At 42.8% G+C, this 23,052-nt stretch overlaps 1 protein-coding gene and 1 long non-coding RNA gene across 2 annotated transcripts; one reads left to right on the top strand and one right to left on the bottom strand.

The window, feature by feature from the left end:
- The first annotated feature begins 286 nt into the window (after window positions 1–286).
- On the top strand, window positions 287–4,129 carry LOC110507916 (secretogranin-2). The gene is made up of 2 exons (XM_021588337.2): window positions 287–407; window positions 1,686–4,129. The coding sequence occupies exon 2, from the start codon at window positions 1,698–1,700 to the stop codon at window positions 3,747–3,749; it is 2,052 nt and encodes a 683-aa protein (XP_021444012.2). The 5' UTR covers window positions 287–407; window positions 1,686–1,697; the 3' UTR covers window positions 3,750–4,129.
- Window positions 4,130–13,987: 9,858 nt separating this feature from the next.
- LOC118944785 lies at window positions 13,988–22,051 on the bottom strand. Its single transcript, XR_005040100.1, has 2 exons — window positions 21,662–22,051; window positions 13,988–15,232 (listed from the first exon to the last, which is right to left on the bottom strand). It is a non-coding gene; the product is annotated as an uncharacterized LOC118944785 (long non-coding RNA).
- Between the last annotated feature and the right edge of the window lie 1,001 nt (window positions 22,052–23,052).

Genomic DNA, 23,052 nt, shown 5'->3' with positions numbered 1-23,052 from the left:
TTAGCCTATACTCTGTCTGGAGAACTCGTAGGCATAGTTGTATAGGTCTATCACCATATAAGTAGACATTGTGCTGTGGGCTAATTAATCACGATCTTACCGTCCAGATATTATATATATTAATTACTTAGTCATCGCTGTTGGTTAACAACCAATATAATTAGACATGATGATAACATGATCACATAAGCCTTTCCAATTCAACGTCGAGGTGAAGAGACGTGAACCAGTTCTAATTATGTTTGTGTGTTTCTTTGGATCGAGTATTGCGTATGTCGCAGTGACGCACGAGTTAGGTGGCGCCTCATATAACCGGAGGAGCTGTCCCCGGTGCTGAACACAGAGAATCCCTGCTCTTGGAGATGCTAAATTCACTCACGACTATCGATTGAAACTATTTTGCAGAGGTAAGATTTTACATAGGGCCTACATCGAAATTATTATTTGAAGAAAATGGAATTCAGTTGTACTATTTTCAGTTATTTTAATATGTTAATTTCCATTTTAAAATCCGTTTATCTTTAACCAACCTGATGCATTGCAAACAGGGCTACCGCAGTGAAGAGATGCATCATCTGTTTTATAGTGTCTAAGACTATTAGACTAGACTATAATAAACTAGACTATTCAAGTTTATTATAGTTTCGTTTTTAGTGATTTGCTAAAGTAATTTGTAGTTTTTATTATGTAGGATAAGCAGATAATACATAGCCTAAATTAAACAACACTTTGATTTCAAAACCAATTCATCCACTAGTTGATTTATAAATAGCAGTGTTCAATATTTGTATCCAAATTAGGTTCATGATTATAAAGTTCCATTGCATTTTCTCAGTGAAAGGCTTGTGCAACACAACATTGTTTGAGTGTGCTAGAGATGTCTTGGGTGTAGGTAGTAGTGTTTCGACAGCAGCCAGCATCAGCCAAAGGGTTACCAAGACAACTGGATTGTGACTCATTCTGGAGAGCAACAATTTGAAAACTAATGAGATTTATAGGCGAGCTGAATGCCCATGCTATTACTGCTCTGCAAACAATCATTTGGGCTTTCAACAGATGTGATTTTCATTCTCTGGGTAAAAACTGCAGCTAGAGTGACAGAACCTCAATACATATCACTAAGAGTCTATAGCAATATAGCTGAAGCATCAAACGGGAATAAAAGGCAGGTCTAAAAATGAAAGATTTCAGAATTCTAATGGTCATTAGAGCTGATCATTACAAAAGCTTTTAAACTGGCCTCATCTTTAAAGAGCCAATGAAGCAGTTATCTCAATATCAAATCATTCCTGACTAGCAATTAAGTACCTTACTGTGATTGTTTTCAATTAAAACTGTTATAAAATATCTTCTTAGCAAAGAGCAATTTCTCAAGCAAGAATTTTGTTAGGACTATCAGAGTGGGAAGGGGAAAAACTTAAAATTAGCTGTTATTGGCAGAACGGCTTGGAACTCTTTCTTATTGGTCTATTAACAAATTTAGTCTGGAAATGTATATAAAACACAGAAAAATCACGATTTCGGCTGCACGGCCCTTGAACATATTCTTGTTTGAAATAAATTAAGACTAAACTGAAGTGACAGGAGCAGATAAGTACATAATGGTCTGACCAGTGAAAAATCTTCATATCCTAAACCTAAAAGGTCAGCGCTGACTCTTCTCTCCCTGTTGTGTCTGTCTCCAGGCTGAAGACACCATGCCGTCACTCCCCAAGCTCTCCTCTGCAGGGATGGCCTTCCTCCTCTCCCTGCTCCATCTCCTACTCCTGGGCTCCGGCAGTGCCCAGGGGGCCTCTCTCAGAGAACACAGACTGAGGGGCAGTGAGCTGGACCCCCAGCGAGGAGACACCCCCTACCTCCCCCCCAATGCAGACATGCTCAAGGCCCTGGAGTACATTGAGAGCCTCCGCCAGCGGACCGGGGCGTCAGCCCCACAGGAGCAGGCTTCCCTCACCCTAGACTATGACACCACCAACATGGACACAGACTCAGAGAAACTCCTCTCCATGCTGAGGCTACCCTCTCCTGCCCAGACCAGTCAGAGTAATATAGGCCAAGGGCAGGACCAAGATGAGGATGATGAGGAAGGCAACAAGGAGAACAAGACCCATGAGTGGCTACAGGCGGTACTGAATACCCTCCAGCAGACCAAGAAGGGCCCCAAGCCAGCCCCTGTGAGGCCCAGTGCAGCCCGCCATGCTCTGGGCAAAGGGCGGAGACCAGCTAAGGAGGAGGACAGCCAGGTGGGAGAGGGCGTGGCGTATCCGTGGACGCAGCGTGCTAGCCGGCCTCACAGGAAGTACCCGCTGATGTTTGAAGATGAAGAGGACGGTGAGGGGGAGGAAGAAGGCAGAGTCCAGGGCCGTGAGAGCCCCTTCAAACGCACCAATGAGAACATGGAGGGGAAGTACACGCCCCAGAACCTGGCCAATCTGCAGTCTGTGTTTGAGGAACTGGGGAGGATAGCCAATGCCAAGGCTGGACACAAACGCCAGACTGAGGATGATGGTGATGATGACATGTTCAAGGTGAGGAACCTGGCCTATGAGGATGTGACAGGGGGAGAGGATTGGTCGCCCCTAGAGGAGCAGATGGATAAGGGGGACGAAGAGAGAGACAACAGGCAGGAGTTTGACAGAGGCTTGGAGGATGATGAAGATGATGATGATAATGAAGATGATGAGGAGATTGATGAAGTCAAGCGATCAAGTCAGCTAGGTCCAAGAGAATATGACCCAGATGACTACTACCTTCTGAAGGTGCTGGAGAAAACAGAGCAGGAGGAGCGGAAGAGAGAGCTAGAAGAAGAGGAGGAGCAGAAGAGAGAGCTAGAAGAAGAGGAGGAACAGAAGAGAGAGCTAGAAGAAGAGGAGGAGCAGAAGAGAGAGCTAGAAGAAGAGGAGGAGAGGGAAGAGAGGAGGGCAGCTCAAACTCAGTACAGTGACAAGGTAGATCCACAGGCCATTTACCAGCTCATCCAAATCTCCCAGAAACTACAAATCCCACCAGAAGACCTGATGGACATGCTGAAGAGTGGGGAGATGACAAAACAGGACAGGACACCACTGAGGACAAAGGCACAGTCTTGGACACCTAATCTGGCCAGGGTAGAGGACAAACTAACTCAGATCTCCTCTCACCAAAAAAATAAGATCCCTCCAGAGACATTCTTCAACAGGCTGCCTGAGACCCAAACAAGCAACATCCCGGAAGAAATAAACACAGAAGACATTCTAAAAATCCTCGGGCTGGGAAGCGTGGCAAATCAGAACGCACCTGCACTCAAGAAGCAGAAACAGCATACAAGCCCGCCGTCAAGGTTTTACGCGCCAGCTGGAAAGCAGAAAAACTACATGTTCTCTGAGCCAAACGTCCCAGAGAAAGGAAAGGACGACTACGACAACACTGTCAATGAAGACGAGCTGTCGACTTATCTGGCTGCCCAGATGTTGGCACAGTATCCGCAGACAGCAAACCAAAAAAAGCGCACCTCGCAGCCTCCCTCACAAGACCATCAGCTCGTGCTGGGAACGTTCGAGCAGGCGATACAGGACTACTTTGACCAAATGGACTCAGATAAAAGCCTGCCTCAGAAAAGACAGTCAGATCCCAAGGAGGACACGGGCAATGTGTCACAAACGCAGGGCTTGGATGACGACACGCTGCTGAAAATTCTAGACTATCTGAACCCAGAGACTGAAGAGGGCGAAGATAAGGACCTTTATGCCCAAACTGTCAAAGGACTGTAGATGGTGGGGATGTAGATCCATATTATATTGTTTTGATGAGGGGGGAATCATAATAAAGTATTTTGAAAAGTAAATACATGCAATGGAGTTTAGTCTCTTCACTAGATTTACTACAGCTCATGCTTTAATAGCCAATTTATACATTAACTTGATCTGATGTAGCTACAAGGGAGTGCCTATTGGTGGTTGTAACTGAGTGTGGCATAATATTCAATGTTTTTGATAGGATAGCTAGAACAACACTAGTTACAATAGACCACTTTATACTAGCCGTACATCAGTGCACATCCACTTGTGTTCCTCCTCGTAAATTATATTTCGTACATGTGTTCGGTAATGTGTAATGTATGAGGTTAATAAAGCATTGACTTTATTTTTTCCTTACTGTGTAGTGTTTACTAATTGGAGCGCACAGATGGTGAACAGGCTGCAGAATATCAAATTCAAAACACCATCTGTCTCAATGTGTCAGCAATAACAATATGTAGCCTCGGCTTGTTGTAAAATCTAAAAACTCTTGATCAATCAAACATCTTTGATTGACTGATAAGCTAGTAGTATGTAACAATGCAATCAATTTGGTAAATTTAAAGCTACAATAATGAGCAAATGTGAAGATGGACATTTCAGCCACACAGAATGAGATACTATTTCTATGATTTCAGCACCTTGGACAGCGCCGGTCGCAACAAACAAGACAACATCACATTTATTTTAAGTTTTTAAGGGGTGTATCAGCTTTAATATTGAGGATAGATTGTTGCTTCCATCAATGAAATTGTCTGCATCATTTCCAACACTCATACATTTTTGGGGAAAACACACAAGGTTGAAGTCGGAAGTTTACATACACCATAGCCAAATATATTTAAACTAAGATTTTCACAATTCCTGACATTTAATCCTAGTAAAAAGTCCCTGTCTTAGGTCAGTTAGGATCACCACTTTATTTTAAGAATGTGAAATGTCAGAATAACAGTAGAGAGAATGATTTATTTCAGCTTTTATTTCTTTCATCACATTCCCAGTGGGTCAGACGTTTACATACACTCAATTAGTATTTGGTAGCATTGCCTTTAAATTGTTTAACTTTGGTCAAACCTTTCAGGTAGCCTTCCACAAGCTTCCCACAATAAGTTGGATGAATTTTGGACCATTCCTCCTGACAGAGCTGGTGTAACTGAGTCAAGTTTGTAGGCCTCCTTGCTCTGAACACACGCTTTTTCAGTTCTGCCCACACATTTTCTATAGGATTGAGGTCAGGGCTTTGTGATGGCGACTCCAATACCTTGACTTTGTTGTCCTTAAGCCATTTTTCCACAACTTTGGAAGTATGCTTGGGGGTCATTGTCCATTTGCAAGACACATTTGCAACCAAGCTTTAACTTCCTGACTGATGTCTTGAGATGTTACTTCAATATATCCACATCATTTTCCTCCCTCATGATGCCATCTATTTTGTGAAGTGCCCCAGTCCCTCCTCCAACAAACCACCCCCACAACATGATGCTGCCGCCCCAGTGCTTCACGGTTGGGATGGTGTTCTTCGGCTTGCAAGCCTCCCCCTTTTTCCTCCTAACATAACGATGGTCATTATGGCCATTATGACCTGAACCTCAAACAGTTCTACTTTTGTTTCATCTGACCAGAGGACATTTCTCCAAAAAGTACGCTCTTTGTCCCCATGTGCAGTTGCAAACCGTAGTCTGACTTTTTTATGGTGGTTTTGGAGCAGTGGCTTCTTCCTTGCTGAGCGGCCTTTCAGCTTATGTCGATATAGGACTCGTTTTACTGTGGATATAGATACTTTTGTACCTGTTTCCTCCAGCATCTTCACAAGGTTCTTTGCTGTTGTTCTGGGATTGATTTGCACTTTTCGCACCAAAGTACGTTCATCTCTAGGAGACAGAATGCGTCTCCTTCCTGAGTGGTATGACAGCTGCGTGGTCCCATGGTGTTTATACTTGCGTACTATTGTATGTACAGATGAACGTGGTACCTTCAGACGTTTGGAAATTGCTCCCAAGGATGAACCAGACTAGTGGAGGTCTACAATTTTTTTCTGAGGTCTTGGCTGATTTCTTTAGATTTTCCCATGATGCCAAGAAAAGAGGCACTGAGTTTGAAGGTAGGCCTTGAAATACATCCACAGGTACACCTCCAATTGACTCAAATGATGTCAATTAGCCTATCAGAAGCTTCTAAAGCCATGACATTTTCTAGAATTTTCCAAGCCGTTTAAAGGCACAGTCAACTTAGTGTATGTAAACGTCTGACCCACTGGAATTATGATACAATGAATTATAAGTGAAATCATCTGTCTGTAAACAATTGTTGGAAAAATTACTTGTGTCTTGCACAAAGTAGATGTCCTAACCGACTTGCCAAAACTATAGTTTGTTAACAATACATTTGTGGAGTGATTGAAAAACGAGTTTTGATGATTCCAACATAAGTGTTTGTACACTTCTGACTTCAACTGTACATACACACACACAATATATATATATATATATCCACGGGTCACAACAAGACAAAGTCGTCTGAACTGCTACACCATCTTGGATATATGATGGTGTAGCAGTTCAGAGGTCTTTGTCTTTGTCTTGTTGTGACCCGTGTATTCATCTTTTTTTTCTTCGTATATATTTTGTATATATTTTTTACCTCAATTTCAACATACTCTCCTGCAACCCGCCTCACCCAATGTGGTATGGATCTGCTATTTTCTATACTTTTGAACCGGAACCCAAAACAGAAGCTAGCCAGCTAACTAGCTACTAGCTAGTAGTCAGCTTGCAGTCAGTTAGCCACTGCTAGCGGTCATCAGCTAACCTTAGCCCGGTCAACTCCTGCCAGTCTGCACAGCTCGATTCAACCCAGAGCATACCGGACTGTTTTTTCTCCACCAAATCTCCATATCTCCGGATTCCTACCGCAAGCCCTGAACCTTTTCAATTGGATCATCACAGCAAGATAACTGCTATCCAAGTGCTACTCCTGGCTATCGTCTCTGTCCCGAAGCAAGCATCAGTTAACCTGGAACTAGCCTCGTGCTAGGCCCATCTCCCGGCTAGCTGAAGAGGTACATCAGCCACTCCTTGGGCTACAATGCCTATTTTGCCAATTGACCTGAACCCCTTTTACTGCCGACACGGAAACCTGCCGATCCAACACAACTGGTCTGCCGACGTAATCTGCCCGAGGGGGTTTCAACAGGCTCCTCCGTCGCAATGTCCCCCTAAGGCCCTTCTGCTAGCCCGCTAGCTGTCTGAATCGCCATGTCTCCAGCTCGCCTAGCTACTCACTGGTCCCTATGATCACTCGGCTATGCATGCCTCTCCCTAATGTCAATATGCCTTGTCCATTTCTGTTTTAGTTAGTGATTATTGCCTTATTTCACTGTAGAGCCTCCAGCCCTGCTCAATGTGCCTTAGCCCTGTTGTTCCACCTCCCACACTGGTTCTGGTAACCAGGTGACCTCACCTGGTTTAAATGGTGTCTCCAGAGACAAAACCTCTCTCATTGTCACTGCCTAGATTTACCTCCACTGTATTCACATCCTACCATACCCTTATCTGTACATTATGCCTTGAATCTATTCTTCCGCGTCCAGAAACCTGCTCCTTTTACTCTCAGTTCCGAACGTACCAGACAACCAGTTCTTTTAGCCTTTAGCCGTACCCTTATCCTACTCCTCCTCTGGTGATGTAGAGGTTAATCCAGGCCCTGCTACGCCTAGCTCCCCTTCCATTCCCCAGGCACTCTCATTTGTTGACTTCTGTAACGGTAAAAACCTTGGTTTCATGCATGTTAACATTAGAAGCCTCCTCCCTAAGTTTGTTTTACTCACTGCTTTAGCACACTCTGCCAATCCGGATGTCCTAGCCATGTCTGAATCCTGGCTTAGGAAGGCCACCAAAAATCCTGAAATGTACATCACTAACTATAACATTTTCCGACAAGTTAGAACTGCCAAAGGGGGCGGAGTTGCAATCTACTGCAGAGATAGCCTGCGGAGTTCTGTTATACTATCCAGGTCTGTGCCCAAACAATTTGAGCTTCCACTTCTAAAAATTCACTTTTCCAGAAACAAGACTCACTGTTGCCGATTGTTATAGAACACCTTCAGCCCCCAGCTGTGCCCTGGACACCCTATGTGAATTTATTGCCCCCCATCGATCTTCAGAGCTCGTACTGTTAGGTGACCTAAACTGGGACATGCTTAACATCCCGGCCATCCTACAATCTAAGCTAGATGCCCTCAATCTCACACAAATTATCAATGAACCTACCAGGTACAACCCCAAATAGATATCATCCTGACCAACCTGCCCTCTAAATACACCTCTGCTGTCTTCAACCAGGATCTCAGCGATTACTGCCTCATTGCCTGCGTCCGTATGGGTCTGCGGTTAAACGACCACCCCTCATCACTGTCAAAAGCTCCCTAAACACTTCAGCAAGCAGTCCTTTCTAATCAACCTGGCCCGTGTATCCTGGAAGGATATTGACCTCATTCTGTCAGTAGAGGATGCCTGGTTATTCTTTAAAAGTGCTTTCCTCACCATCTTAAATAAGCATGCCCCATTCAAAAAATGTTGAACCAGGAACAGATATAGCCCTTGGTTCTCTCCAGACCTGCCTGCCCTTGACCAGCACAAAAACATAATGTGGCATACTGCATTAGCATCAAATAGCCCCCGCAATATGCAACTTTTCAGGGAAGTTAGGAACCAATATACACAGGCAGTTAGGAAAGCAAAGGCTAGCTTTTTCAAACAGAAATGTGCATCCTGTAGCACAAACTCCAAAAGGTTCTGGGACATTGTAAAGTCCATGGAGAATAAGAGCAGCTGCCCACTGCACTGAGGCTAGGAAACACTGTCACCACCGATAAATCCACGATAATTGAATTTCAATAAGCATCTCTCTACGGCTGGCCATGCTTTCCACCTGGCTACCCCTACCCCGGTCAACAGCCATACACCCCCCACAGCAACTTGTCCAAGCCTCCCCCATTTCTCTTTCACTCAAATCCAGATAGCTGATGTTCTGAAAGAGTTGCAAAATCTGGACCCCTTTAAATCAGCTGGGCTAGAAAATCTGGACCGATAGCCAAGTTAACAAACAGATCACCGACCATTTAGAATCCCACCGTACCTTCTCCCCTATGCAATCTGGTCACGGGTGCACCTCAGCCATGCTCAAGGTCCTAAACGATATCATAACCGCCATCGATAAAAGACAATTCTGTACAGCCGTAATCATCGACCTGGCCAAGGCTTTCGACTCAATCACCACATTCTTATCGGCAGACTCAACAGCCTTGGTTTCTCAAATGACTGCCTCTCCTGGTTCACCAACTACTTCTCAGACAGAGTTCAGTGACCAAATCGGAGGGCCTGTTGTCCGGACCTCTGGCAGTCTAGTCTCTATGGGGGTGCCACAGGTTTCAATTCTCAGGCACACTCTTTTCTCTGTATACATCAATGATGTCGCTCTTGCTGCTGGTGATTCTCTGATCCACCTCTACGCAGACGACACCATTCTGTAAACTTCAGGCCCTTCTTTGGACACTTTGTTAACTAATCTCCAGATGATCTTCAATGCCATACAACATACAACTCTACTTCCGTGGCCTCCAACTGCTCTTAAATGCAAGGAAAACTAAATGCATGCACTTCAACCGATCGTTGCCCGCACCTGCCTGCCTGACTTAGAATATGTGGACATCTACAAATACCTAGGTGTCTGGCTAGACTGTAAACTTTCCTTCCAGACTCACATTAAGCATCTCCAATCCAAAATAAAATCTAGAATCGGCTTCCTATTTCGCAACAAAGCATCCTTCACTCATGCTGCCAAACATACCCTCGTAAAACTGACTATCCTACTGATCCTCGACTTCGGCGATGTCATTTACAAAATAGCCTCCAACACTCTACTCAGCAAATTGGATGCAGTCTATCACAGTGCCATCCATTTTGGAACCAAAGCCCCATATACTACCCACCACTGTGACCTGTGTGCTCTTGTTGGCTGGCCCTCGCTTCATATTCGTCGCCAGACCCACTGGCTCCAGGTCATCTATAAGTCTTTGCTTGGTAAAGCCCTGCCTTATCTCAGCTCACTGGTCACCATAGCAGCACCCACCCATAGCACGCACTCCAGCCGGTATATTTCACTGGTCACCCCCAAAGCCAGTTCCTCCTTTGGCCGCTTTTCCTTCCAGTTCTCTGCTGCCAATGACTGGAACGAATTGCAAAATTCACTGAAGCTGGAGACTCATATCGCTCTCATTAACTTTAAGCATCAGCTGTCAGAGCAGTTCACAGATCATTGCACCCGTACAGAGCCCATCTGTAAATAGCCGATCCAACTACCTCATCCCCATATTGGTTTATTTCTCCTTTGCACCTCATTACCTCTACTTGCACATTCATCTTCTGTACATCTATCCCTCCAGTGTTTACTTGCTAAATTGTAATTACTTCGCCACTACGGCCTATTTATTGCATCACCCCCCTAATCTTACCTCATTTGCACACACTGTATATAGATTCTTTCCATTGTGTTATTGACTGTAAGTTTGTTTATTCCATGTGTAACTCTGGAGGTGTTGAGGTTTGTGTTGTACTGCTTTGCTTTATCATGGCCAGGTCGCAGTTGTAAATGAGACCTTCTTCTCAACAGGCCTACCTGGTTAAATCATGTTATATATATACACACACACACACACACACACACACACACACACATAAATATACATATATACACAGATGAAGTTGTAAGTTTACATACACTTAGGTTGGAGTCACTCCACACAGTCACCACTCCACACATTTCTTGTTAAACTATAGTTTTGGCAAGTTGGTTAGGACATCTACTTTGTGCATGACACAAGTAATATTTCCAACAATTGTTTAGAGACAGATTATTTCACTTATAATTCACTGTATCACAATTCCAGTGGGTCAGAAGTTTACATACACTAAGTTGACTGTGCCTTTAAATGGCTTGGAAAAGATGGCATCATCTGAAGGGAAACTTATGTGGCTATATTGAAGCAACATCTCAAGACATCAGTCAGGAAGTTAAAGCTAGGTCGCAAATGGGTCTTCCAAATGGTCGTGGAAAAATGGCTTAAGGACAACAAAGTTAAGATATTGGAGTGACCATCACAAAGCCCTGATCTCAATCCTATAGAAAATTTGTGGGCAGAACTGAAAAAGCGTGTGCGAGCAAGGAGGCCTACAAAGCTGACTCAGTTACACCAGCTCTGTCCGGAGGAATGGGTCAAAATTCACCCAACTTATTGTGGGAAGCTTGTGGAAGGCTCCCCGAAATGTTTGACCCAAGTTAAACAATTTAAAGGCAACGCTACCAAATACTAATTGAGTGTATGGAAACTTCTGACCCACTGGGAATGTGATGAAAGAAATAAAAGCTGAAATAAAACATTCACTACTATTATTCTGACATTTCACATTCTTAAAATAAAGTGGCGATCCTAACTGACCTAAGACAGGGAATTTTTACTAGGATTAAGCATCAGGAATTGTGAAAAACTTAGTTTAAATATATTTGGCTAAGGTGTATGTAAACTTCCGACTTCAAGTGTAGGTTAATGAGCCATATCTGTTTATTGTCCAATAACATATTCAAAATAATCCATCTACCTTGATAATCTGTTTGGACAATTTGCACATTTGGATCAAAATTACTGTTAATATCATCACCCCTTTTGAATTTCTTTGCCCATAGGAGAAATATATTTCGCCCCCCTCAGTCCTTTTTCCACAAAACTTCATCTAAAATTGTTGAATGAGTTTCCTGTAAACAATAGATATTATTTTCCTTCTTTTAGCGAGTCTTTTCTTATTATCTGCCTAGCCGTGACAATTATAACTGGCTATACTTATTTCACCACTTACCATAATGAGACACAACTTTCAATTCTATGTATCAAAATATATGTTTGAAACGTACCATTAAAAAGTAACATGATGATTGAGTGTCTATATAGCTGTACCATGATATTTGCATTGCTACTAAGTTAAACTCCAATTGGTCCCCACTATTCCACCCGCTAATAGCCCTCCTCATCCCGAGTTGGGTTGTCATGCCAATGCCCTGCAGACCACCCCCGACTCCCCGGATCCCATAGCCCCGGAAAGACAGGGACACATCCTTCAGAAAGAGCACAGTGCCACCCACAGAACAGAAGCAGATCAACCACCAAATGCATTTCCATCGCCCTCACCTCGATTTGTACTAATATATATATATATATATATATTTTTTTTTTATATATATTTTTTTATATTTTTAAATCCTGTTTCTTATTTTCCATAATTAGCTATTAATATTTGTAGTAATGTAGGCAATTTATGCAAAGGATTTTTACCTCTCACCAGTCTCGCCATTACCAAAATTACATTATGGCAAGCAATTATTATATTAGCAAACAATTATTGTGAATCATCCTATATTGTCCCTAACATCTTTAACTCCCTTGGAACAGTTGTGGGATAAACACACACACACTCAACCCCTTTTCCCCACAACAACCATAGACTCAGATTCTCAACAGTTGCACCATCCTAGAGCCCAACTCAAGAAAGGTCTTGATTTACGAATGCATATACAGTTGCAGCTGTATGAGAAGGCCTGCAAAACTGGGCAGAAATGGGGAGATTTGATCAACCATTGTCACAACCTATATGATGGAGGTCAGATATACCCCCTTCACCTGAAACACACACAACATGGTGACCATATTCCCAAGCATGTTCGTGCAGTCAGACTTTTGATTTTGTGTCACCAGGGCCACAATAATATACCCCCTCTCTGAATGTCCAAGTGTGACCCCATCCCCATGGGTTATTGCACCTAGAGTTGCCAGCAGTACCACTGCCTGGGTGGGGTCACCCCACCAGAATCCCCATCGGCTAGGTACAAGGTCATCAAGGTTCTCATTAGCAGCTTTGAGAAATTCCTTGTATATTATGCTCTCCCTTCAGGGGGCTTTGCAGGACCAACCCTGCCAAGCAGGCTCAGAATCTTGAGTGGGCGGTGCTGCTCTAGGTCTCCGACCGCATTTTGGCTGCATACAGACCGCTTACAGCAGGCCCATAAAACAGAAAGGGACTTCTCCTTAGTATCTGGGTCATTCATGATGTCAAGCAATGTCTAGGGTATAGTGTTGTGTACCATTCCATCAATATAGGACCATAAATAGAATGGTCTTAGATGTATAATTTATTTTTAAAATGTAGTTCCCAATGATAGGAAAATAAACAAATATGTATAATTTATTTTAAAACACTCACCACCATAGGACAATAAATAAAATGTATAATTATTTTATAATGTATATCCCTCATCTGAACAACATCAAAAGCTCTCTCACAACCCCTGCTCACAGAAATACCTTGGTTCTAGGATATGCAACCATTTCCTTTCTCACTCAACACCACACTTTCCCAATCACCAAAAAACACACACCACACCATCTATCCACACATACTGCGCCTTCTGTTTACTGTGTTTTTCTCCACCATGTTGAATTAGTGCTTTTGTGTTCCAATTAGTTATATATATTTTCTGTTGTATTATTACAATCCATAACTGGGCTAGAATTGCGTTTCCTTATTTGCCTACTCTATGAGAACTTTGTAATTTTTTAAATAGCCATGGAGTAGACCGTGTCTCTGAACAACTGGTTATCAATATACAGTTCATCGACGAGAGCTACGTGTTTCCCTTTCAACCTATTTTCCTTGAAAATTAGATACAGAACTTTATGCCGTTCTGCAATTTCCATTGGGAACTGGTCATTCATGCCAGCAAGTCTTTTACCCATTATTTTATCTTTAAGGAAAGAAGTTTGGCAACGGTTGGGCGTTCATACCTCTGCCCTCTCTGTCCAAAGTGGACACGTTCCCGTTGGATCGTATCGATAGCTTCGCGTGGAATCTGAAGCGCTGTAAGGACAAACTCTCGAACTGTAGATTCAGGAACTTCTCCTTCTTACCCTTGGATACCTGTAAGTACTAGATTCTCTCTCATGGATCTAGTCTGTATTTCAAGTAAGGCTTCACTCAGAACGATGACTAATTTCTTAGCCTGAGGCGAACAGGGTAATCCTTGTCAATTCCACTAATAAATAATACCAAGAGATATCCATTTTCAACAGATGGAAAGAACATACTCTAACATTTAAAATGACAGACTATTCTGGAAACAAAACTATTTATTCAGACAGTACAGCTTTAACGGCACTGAGTAGGCATCACTTTCCAAAATGTTAACCTTTAGCTTCAATCTTAGAACCCTCTGGCTCTAGCTTGCCAACTGAGACATATTACAATAAGGCACTATCACGTTTGTGCAGTCAGTGGCTATGTTAGTCAACTCACAACTGAATTAAAACATTTGAAAATGCAGCAGCAATATGCTAAAATAACATATTTGCTTAAAAATCAGATAAAGCAAAGCAGGCTACAATTACTGTAAAACATATGTGATCTCATCAAATTTGTAATAAATAAAATAGTTTTAACTAATAACACATTTAAAAATAAATCTCAAAGTTAAACTGTGTTTTAAAATGAACTCCTGAATTATAAAACTCCTAATGCATCTTTCAGAAAGTGCTTATAGGGGCCTTCCGAGTGGTGCAGCGGTCTAAGGTACTGCATCGCAGTGCTTGAGGCGTCACTAAAGACCCGGGTTCAATCCCGAGCTGTGTTGCAGCCGGCCACAACCGGGAGACCCATAAGGCGGCACAAAATTGGCCCAGCGTCATCCGGGTTTGGCCAGCCGGGATGTCCTTGTCCTATCGCACTCTAGTGACTCCTTGTGGCGGGCCGAGAGCACACACGCTGACACAGTCGCCAGTTGTACACGGTTTCCTCCGACACATTGGTGCGGCTGGGTCAAGAAGCAGCTTGGAGGGGTCGTGTTTCAGAGGACACATGGCTCTTGACCGAGTCCGTACGGGAGTTGCAGCAATGGGACAAGACTGGAACTACCAATTCGGGAGAAAAAGGAGTAAAAAGTAAAAAAAAAAAAAAACTAATAATATTAGAAAGTGCATATATAAAACAGACCATGTATTCTGTCTGAATGGAAGAGTATCTTAAGAATAAATCTTCTTTGAAATGTTGTGGCACTTATTGAGAAAAGGATTCTTCGGTCTTAAGATTCGACTCACTTCCCTGTTATTGGTTCAGTAGGTCGGTTTACTCATATTGTCCATTGTCTGTTGAGAGAACAGAAGAAACATATTGAAATATTTGGGCAAGTGTGTCACACTTAAGTGACTGTGTGTGGGTCACCTCTTGTAATGTCTCTGCCTCCTCCATAGCGATGCCCACAGCTGTCTTGGAGGTCTCCAGGATCTCTCCTCCCACCAGGAACTCATCCAGGATGAAGTATGCCTTCTCAAAGTTAAAGATGATGTCCGGCTGACACACCTGCAGCACACAGTTGAAGGATATCGATGAGTCACTCACTCCCAAGATCGGCCAAAGAATGAGGCAGGGTTGTAGGGGACTGCAGAAAGAGATGGTGTGCTACAGGACGTGCGTACGTGTAACAGTACTCTTCTTGCGTTGTGTACAATCAATCATCGACACAAACTCCAACTTGTAGCACCAGTCATGGAGCTTTATTCTGATAGGAACAGCACAAAATTGCACGTCATGCAATGCACAGCTCACCATCCAACTCTGCACTCATGCACTGTACAAAATATACAGACCCCCCCCCCCCCACCAGACACAGTAAGTTGCTAGCTAGTATTAGCGGGAATTCTCTACAACAAAATGCACAAGAAATATTCACCAAAAAACGCTGCATCTTATGTGTGATGTTCGAATAACATTTACAAACAAATTGATATAAATTGTACATTTAAATCATCACTTGGGAGTATAAAAATCACTTCTGACGTACAGTGCTTTGCAAACAACTTACCGCTGGTTTGGTGCTTGTTCACTGGGACGATTCTAACTGAATCCTCCCTTGTAAGCACGCTACGCAAACCAGCCAATAAGATGCCATGTTGAGTAGGTGAAGGCAAGACAAAACTAAAACCCATTGGCTTAACAATATAGTGGCAAGAGGAATCACCAATATAACCCTGTTACATGTGCTATTGTTTTACCCCATACATTTTCCCAGACACACAAAAGTACTCGTTACTTTTTGAATGCTTTGAGGACAGGAAAACGGTCAAATTCACACACTTATCAAGAGAACATCCCAGGTCATCCCTGCTGCCTCTGATCTGGCGGACTCACTAAACACAAATGCTTAGTATGTAAATTGTCTGCGAGTTAGAGTATCCCTGCCAATCCGTATGAAATATTTTTGTTTAATTTTTAAAATATATTTATAAAAACCTGTTTTTGCTTTGTCATTATGGGGTATTGTGTGCAGATTTAGGAGGAATAAGGCTAAGGCTGTAACGTAACAAGATATGCACTGTACCATACCCTTTCGTGCCTTATTGTTTAATCATATAATTATTTATTTGCAATAATTGTTTTGATGAAATTCTAATTTTGCTTCTAGTCGTTCCAATTTCTTCAATAACATTATGGAAAAGGGGTTTATTGTATAAATGTGGCAACACCTCTCTTGCTTTGGAAAAAAACAATGGGTTAGTTTTCAGGCCTTCTGGGCGGGTTTTGAGTGGTCATTGTTCTAAAAAATCTTTGCTAGAACTGGCATCCCTGCCACAGAGCACGCGAACAGAGGCAGCAGTTGTCTGTGTGTGTTGTGCTTTTTCTTCGAGTTGTAAAAGCAAGCAGAGCAAAAACTGGCTACTCTTTATTTGACTGATGTAGCTGGCAAAGTAACTGCTGTTTGACTTCACTTCTTCGATATAGGGGGGACTCTTCATTTTTGGTTTAAAACGGAAACGTTTTTCATCAAGATATTTTGTCACGAAAAGATGCTCGACTATGCATATAATTGACAGCTTTGGAAAGAAAACACTGACGTTTCCAAAACTGCAAAGATATTGTCTGTGAGTGCCACAGAACTGATGTTACAGGCGAAACCCAGATAAAAATTGAATCAGGAAGTGCCGCATTTTTTTAAACCGCCTCATTCCAATGACTCCTTAAATGGCTGTGGAGGAGCTAGGAGTCAGCTTACGTTTTCCACGTTTTCCCCAAGGTGTCTGCAGCATTGTGACGTATTTGTAGGCATATCATTGGAAGATTGACCATAAGAGACTACATCTACCAGGTGGTCGCTTGGTGTCCTCCGTCGCAATTATTGCGTAATCTCCAGCTGCAGTATTTTTCCGTTTGCCTTTGATGAGAAACCGACTGCCAGGAATGATTTTTCATCGAATAGAATTGTGAAAAACACCTTGAGGATTGATTCTAAAAAAAGTTTGCCATGTTTCTGTCGATATTATGGAGCTAATTTGGAAAAAAGTTTGGCGTTGTGTTGACTGCATTTTCGTTTTTTTTTCTTAGCCAAACGTGATGAACAAAACGGAGCTATTTCTCTTACACAAATAATCTTTTTGGAAAAAAATGAACATTTGCTATCTAACTGAGAGTCTCGTCATTGAAAACATCCGAAGTTCTTCAAAGGTAAATTATTTTATTTGCATGCTTTTCTTGTTTTTGTGAAAATGTTGCCTGCTGAATGCTAGGCTTAATGCTATGCTAGGCTATCAATACTCTTACACAAATGCTTGTGTAGCTTTGGTTAAAGCATATTTTGAAAATCTGAGATGACAGTGTTGTTAACAAAAGGCTAAGCTTGTGTTTCAATATATTTATTTCATTTCATTTGCGATTTTCATGAAATTGCGTTATGGTAATGAGCTTGAGGCTATGATTACGCTCCCCGGATACCGGATTGCTCGACGCTAGAGGTTAACAGAATTTTTTAAAACTTATTCCCAGTGATGAGCTAGTAGTGTAACTGACATGTAACGTTAGCTAATGTCTCACCCCCCCCCCGACTGAATTTCTGTCTGAAGTGAATGAGCTAGAGCTAGCTCCTAGCTACCACAGCCAGTTCAGCTCTAGCCTTTGGTAGCAGTATCTAACAGCTGCTGTGAGTATGAAAATGTTTGGTAGCCTTTGTTTGTTTTCTCCAGTTGATGTACCATTAGAGCTAGTAAAATGTTGGCTAACGTTAGATATTATTTTTACCCCAATCACAGTCAATATAGCAATGTAACATTATTGATCTGTCAGTTTCCCTAGTTAGTTTCCTACTTGTTATACCGACATGGTATAAACAGCTCTACAGGCTTCACTGTCACAGTGCACAGTCAGTACACAACACTATGCTCTTCTTAGCAGAATCAGATGGTGACAGGTGTCCCAGCAAATTCATACAGCCAGGGTTGACCAATCTTCAGAGCTCAGGTGAATTTTGCAGTATATTATAACAATCAGTGAATGGATACAAAGTTCCATCTTGAGTTGATGGGTAGGCTACAGTCTGGGATCTGGGAATAATGGTCACTTCAGTTATTGAACCATTGGTTCATTTCTTGGATAATATAATGTATAACTGTACACCAAGGTAATTCTTTGTCATGCCTCATCGGATAAGGATCAGATGGTGACAGGAGTCTCAGTAGGGTCAGGTAGCCAGGGAAGACCAGTCTGTGATGTTGAGGAGCTTTCGCAGATGCAACATTTTATTCTCTTTGTGCAGTAAACACCAGACAAGCCAGAAGCTTCAAAGATTTAAACTATTTTAAGGCAGTCTGATTAACCTCTAAAGTTGATTTCCAAACTATATCAAGAGTTAAGGGGCTTTTCTTGACGACAAAACATAAAACAAAAATGTGAGGATGACCTGGGAGACTGATGATGATGATGAATGGATACAGATGTGTTTGAATGCTTCGTCATGTTCATATAATCTCAGACATAAATTACTGCAGTTTAAGACCATCCAAAGAACATTCTATAAAATGTGAATCTCCCCTGTTATTGTAATGGTGAGAGGTTAGCATGTCTTGGAGGTATGATATTTATGAGACTAACTTTCTCACTCATCATTATTCACGATTAATTAAGGATTATTCATAAACATGGCCGAAGCTGTGCTATTGTAAATACAGTATCTTACCGCCCATTTGGAAAAGGAATATGCAATAAATATTTACTCTGAGCTGCACTTCGGTAGGTTGGTGGTAGATGGAAGTCCGTGTTGCCCAACCGAGTCCTTTGAAGAATGTCTCTGGTTGTCAATTGGATACGTTGTAGTAACGTCTTTGTGTGGTAGACGGGATACCGTCTGTTCCTTCCTAACCGGCGTTTGCAGCTGCTGTTGCCATCTCAACGGCTAGGAGGTATCACTTCTGTAGTGAATAAGAGTTCAAAGTTCATACCATTCGCAACCAAAGCTCACGCTGATGTTGGCTTCATTCTGTAGTTATTATCTGAACCATTCTGACATCGGACCGTCGTCCTACATCCTCAGAACAGGAGGTTACATTGTCGTCAAGGGCTTATATAGGAAGGGAGAGGAGGGCGTGTTTGAAAAGTTTTATAGCCCATGTCCGTTCACAGGGGCAGGTCACTGATTGAGTAGAGCCCTATCTTATAAAAACACAAATCTTACATTTTAGAAGCTAAAATCATATTTCATCCCATCACAAATAATTTCATATTCAAACATTTAAATTGAACAACAATTCCATGTGAATCCGATAACTCTGCTGTGTAGACTTTATGTCATCTTATCATTGATGAGAATGTCTCAGATGACAACCGAACTGACATCATATTCATTAAGTACCACCGCATATTTTCCATTGGTCGGATTACCAGAATATAGTTCATTTCCCCCCACCTCCTGATGTTCCCAGAATCTCTATGTTAACCAAGGGTTTTGCAAATGTAACATCAGTAGGGTAGAGAGGAAAAAGGGGGGGGGAGAGATGTATTTATGACGGTCATACACCTCCCCCCAGGCCAACGTCATGACACTACGATCCCTTTTTGATGTCACTTGTTAAAGAAGGATTTTTAGGCCTTGAGACAATACCGACATGGATTGTGTATGTGTGCCATTCAGAGGGTGAACAAGACAAAAGATTTAAGTGCCTTTGAACGGGGTATGGTAGTAGGTGCCAGGCGCACCGGTTTGAGTGTGTCAGCAAAGGTTTTTCCCTGTCAACAGTTTCCCATGTGTATCAAGAATGGTTCACCACCCAAAGGACATCTACCCAACTTGACACAAGTACTGTGGGAAGCATCCCTGTGGAATGTATTCGACACCTTGTAGAGTCCATGCTCTGATGAATTGAGGCTGTTTTGAGGGCAAAGGCAGGTGCAACTCAATATTAGGAATGTGTTCCTAATGTGTTGTACAATCAGTGTATATTTCACTTGAGCGTGTGCCGTGTGTGTGTCTAAGGAGGACTGGTGAGGAGGAAGGGGTTTAGGAGGTTAAACATGAACCACTAATAAAGGGACCAAGGATGGTTCCAGTCTACCCAATTCCCTCCTCCTTTCCCTCCTTCTACAGTACAGTACACAGGCACCATAGTCTGTTCCAGCCCAGAGACAATAGTGAGAGGGGCTAAACACAGACAGCAATAGGGGTCAACAGAGAAACAGACAAAAGAAGGAAAGACAGAAGTCAAAAATAGGAAAACAAATAATCTGCCAAATAAAGAAAATCAGAGACAGCGAGAAGGGATAAGAGAAAAAGATCAAAGGTAAACCACAGACAGATCCAGAGAGAGGTTCTGCTTCCTCAGTCACCTTTTGTAAACAATCTTGAGGTCCCTCCAGAGGAGGAAGTTACAGGAGTGGGGAGGGCGAGCCAGCACCATCAGAGTAAGAGGAAGTTGACCAGCATGGGACCCAAATTGTAAAAATAGAATGACTAGAATGGGTATTATTATAGGCAACAGATTGAGTGTATTTCTTCAGACATAGTATGCTCATGTAACACATGAATGGACATATCCATGCAGGCTACTCACACATACTCAGACACTTTCAACACACCCCACAATTACACACTTAGGCCTAGTTGATGTGTTGCAATCCAAACCACAATTCAAAACAACACTTCTAACTGATACGTGGTGGTTGGGGTGGGTATAATTTGAGGAACGTTCCAACAGGAATCTGTTCCAAAAACTTCGTAAAGTACAAGGTTGCCAACAAACAAAGCATACAAAGTTGCACGATCAATTCACCTAGCTAATTACCTGTCGAATAGGCATCAACTCACCACATAGCTTATTCTTAATGTTTGTCCATAGGCTACCAGAGAGAGGGCAGACATTTTTCGGGATAAACCTGGTGAGTGAAAAAAATAGTCCTTACCCTATTCACAAATAGGATGCCATGAAATTGTAAAAGTATTAAAATATATGTATCTTATTCTGCCACTATACAACTTTGTATGTCTCGTTTGTTGGCAACCTTGTTATTTACGAAGTTTTTGGAACAGATTCCCGTTGGAACGTCCACAAAGTATACCCACCCACGTTGTTGTGCAAGACAAAAACGATATTTCACAATCTCCACAAAATCAGCCTAATAAAATGGACAGTTTTAGCAAAAATATAACTTACACATGACTTTCGAAACGTTCTAGTATGAAAACACATTGTGCAACAACCCATCGATAAACAGCTTCTTATGCAAGACAGACGGCACAACTGTTTAAGTGGGAGAGGTGGTTTCAGTGGTGCCAGCCAGCAACGCTTCTTTAAGCTACTGTAGTGTCCGGGCAAACAGGTGGAGACAACCTGCCAAATGAACTGGGTGTGGCATTGACAACACCGTTACTGTAGCCTACACACCTTTTGGACAGGTGCATGTTCGATAGAGAGAATGTACTTGCCCTGTAAAATGTCAAAACATGGAACCAAAAGCAGACATTTTACTCACCATCGTGAAGCTGCAATGTGACAGTAAGGACAACAGTTGAGGGAAAATATGTTAACTACATTCTTGCGTAAAACCGGTACATAGGGACTGGCAACGTCAAATTCCCACAATGCTGTGGGTTAAGTTGCGAAACCATATCTTCTCTTGTCTTGACTGTGCCGCGCCCCGTTTTTTGCTTTGCTTGGTCGGAATTGGTTCACACCTTTCACAGGAGGTTCCTGGGCAAGGTGCATTGTAGTACTGTACTAACTGGTTTATGATGAAATATAGATATTATCCTGTTTGTCAAGCCAAGTTATGTGCGTCTATTATTTCATTTCCAGCGACAGACATATTGCGTGTTCTTTTGGATTTTTCTATTGTAGCCTAAAGGCCTATAAAAACCGACAATTAGTCGAATAATAGGAATACCTATGTGAGAATGCTGTTCATCGACTACAGCTCGGCATTCAACACCATAGTACCCTCCAAGCTCGTCATCAAGCTCGAGACCCTGGGTCTCGACCCCGCCCTGTGCAACTGGGTACTGGACTTCCTGACGGGCCGCCCCCAGGTGGTGAGGGTAGGCAACAACATCTCCTCCCCGCTGATCCTCAACACTGGGGCCCCACAAGGTTGCGTTCTGAGCCCTCTCCTGTACTCCCTGTTCACCCACGACTGCGTGGCCACGCACGCCTCCAACTCAATCATCAAGTTTGCGGACGACACAACAGTGGTAGGCTTGATTACCAACAACGATGAGACGGCCTACAGGGAGGAGGTGAGGGCCCTCGGAGTGTGGTGTCAGGAAAACAACCTCACACTCAACGTCAACAAAACTAAGGAGATGATTGTGGACTTCAGGAAACAGCAGAGGGAACACCCCCCTATCCACATCGATGGAACAGTAGTGGAGAGGGTAGCAAGTTTTAAGTTCCTCGGCATACACATCACAGACAAACTGAATTGGTCCACTCACACAGACAGCATCGTGAAGAAGGCGCAGCAGCGCCTCTTCAACCTCAGGAGGCTGAAGAAATTCGGCTTGTCACCAAAAGCACTCACAAACTTCTACAGATGCACAATCGAGAGCATCCTGGCGGGCTGTATCACCGCCTGGTATGGCAACTGCACCGCCCTCAACCGTAAGGCTCTCCAGAGGGTAGTGAGGTCTGCACAACGCATCACCGGGGGCAAACTACCTGCCCTCCAGGACACCTACACCACCCGATGTCACAGGAAGGCCATAAAGATCATCAAGGACATCAACCACCCGAGCCACTGCCTGTTCACCCCGCTATCATCCAGAAGGCGAGGTCAGTACAGGTGCATCAAAGCTGGGACCGAGAGACTGAAAAACAGCTTCTATCTCAAGGCCATCAGACTGTTAAACAGCCACCACTAACACTGAG

Source organism: Oncorhynchus mykiss, chromosome 27 (genome assembly GCF_013265735.2).
Source record: "Oncorhynchus mykiss isolate Arlee chromosome 27, USDA_OmykA_1.1, whole genome shotgun sequence".
In the NCBI taxonomy this organism is placed as follows: domain Eukaryota; kingdom Metazoa; phylum Chordata; class Actinopteri; order Salmoniformes; family Salmonidae; genus Oncorhynchus; species Oncorhynchus mykiss.
The sequence above is the reverse complement of the archived record's forward strand: the minus strand, read 5'-3'. Positions and strand labels throughout refer to the sequence as shown.

Coding starts and splice junctions, on each gene's coding strand:
- LOC110507916 (XM_021588337.2), top strand. CDS start 1,698: ATGCCGTCACTCCCCAAGCTCTCCTCTGCAGGGATGGCCTTCCTCCTC.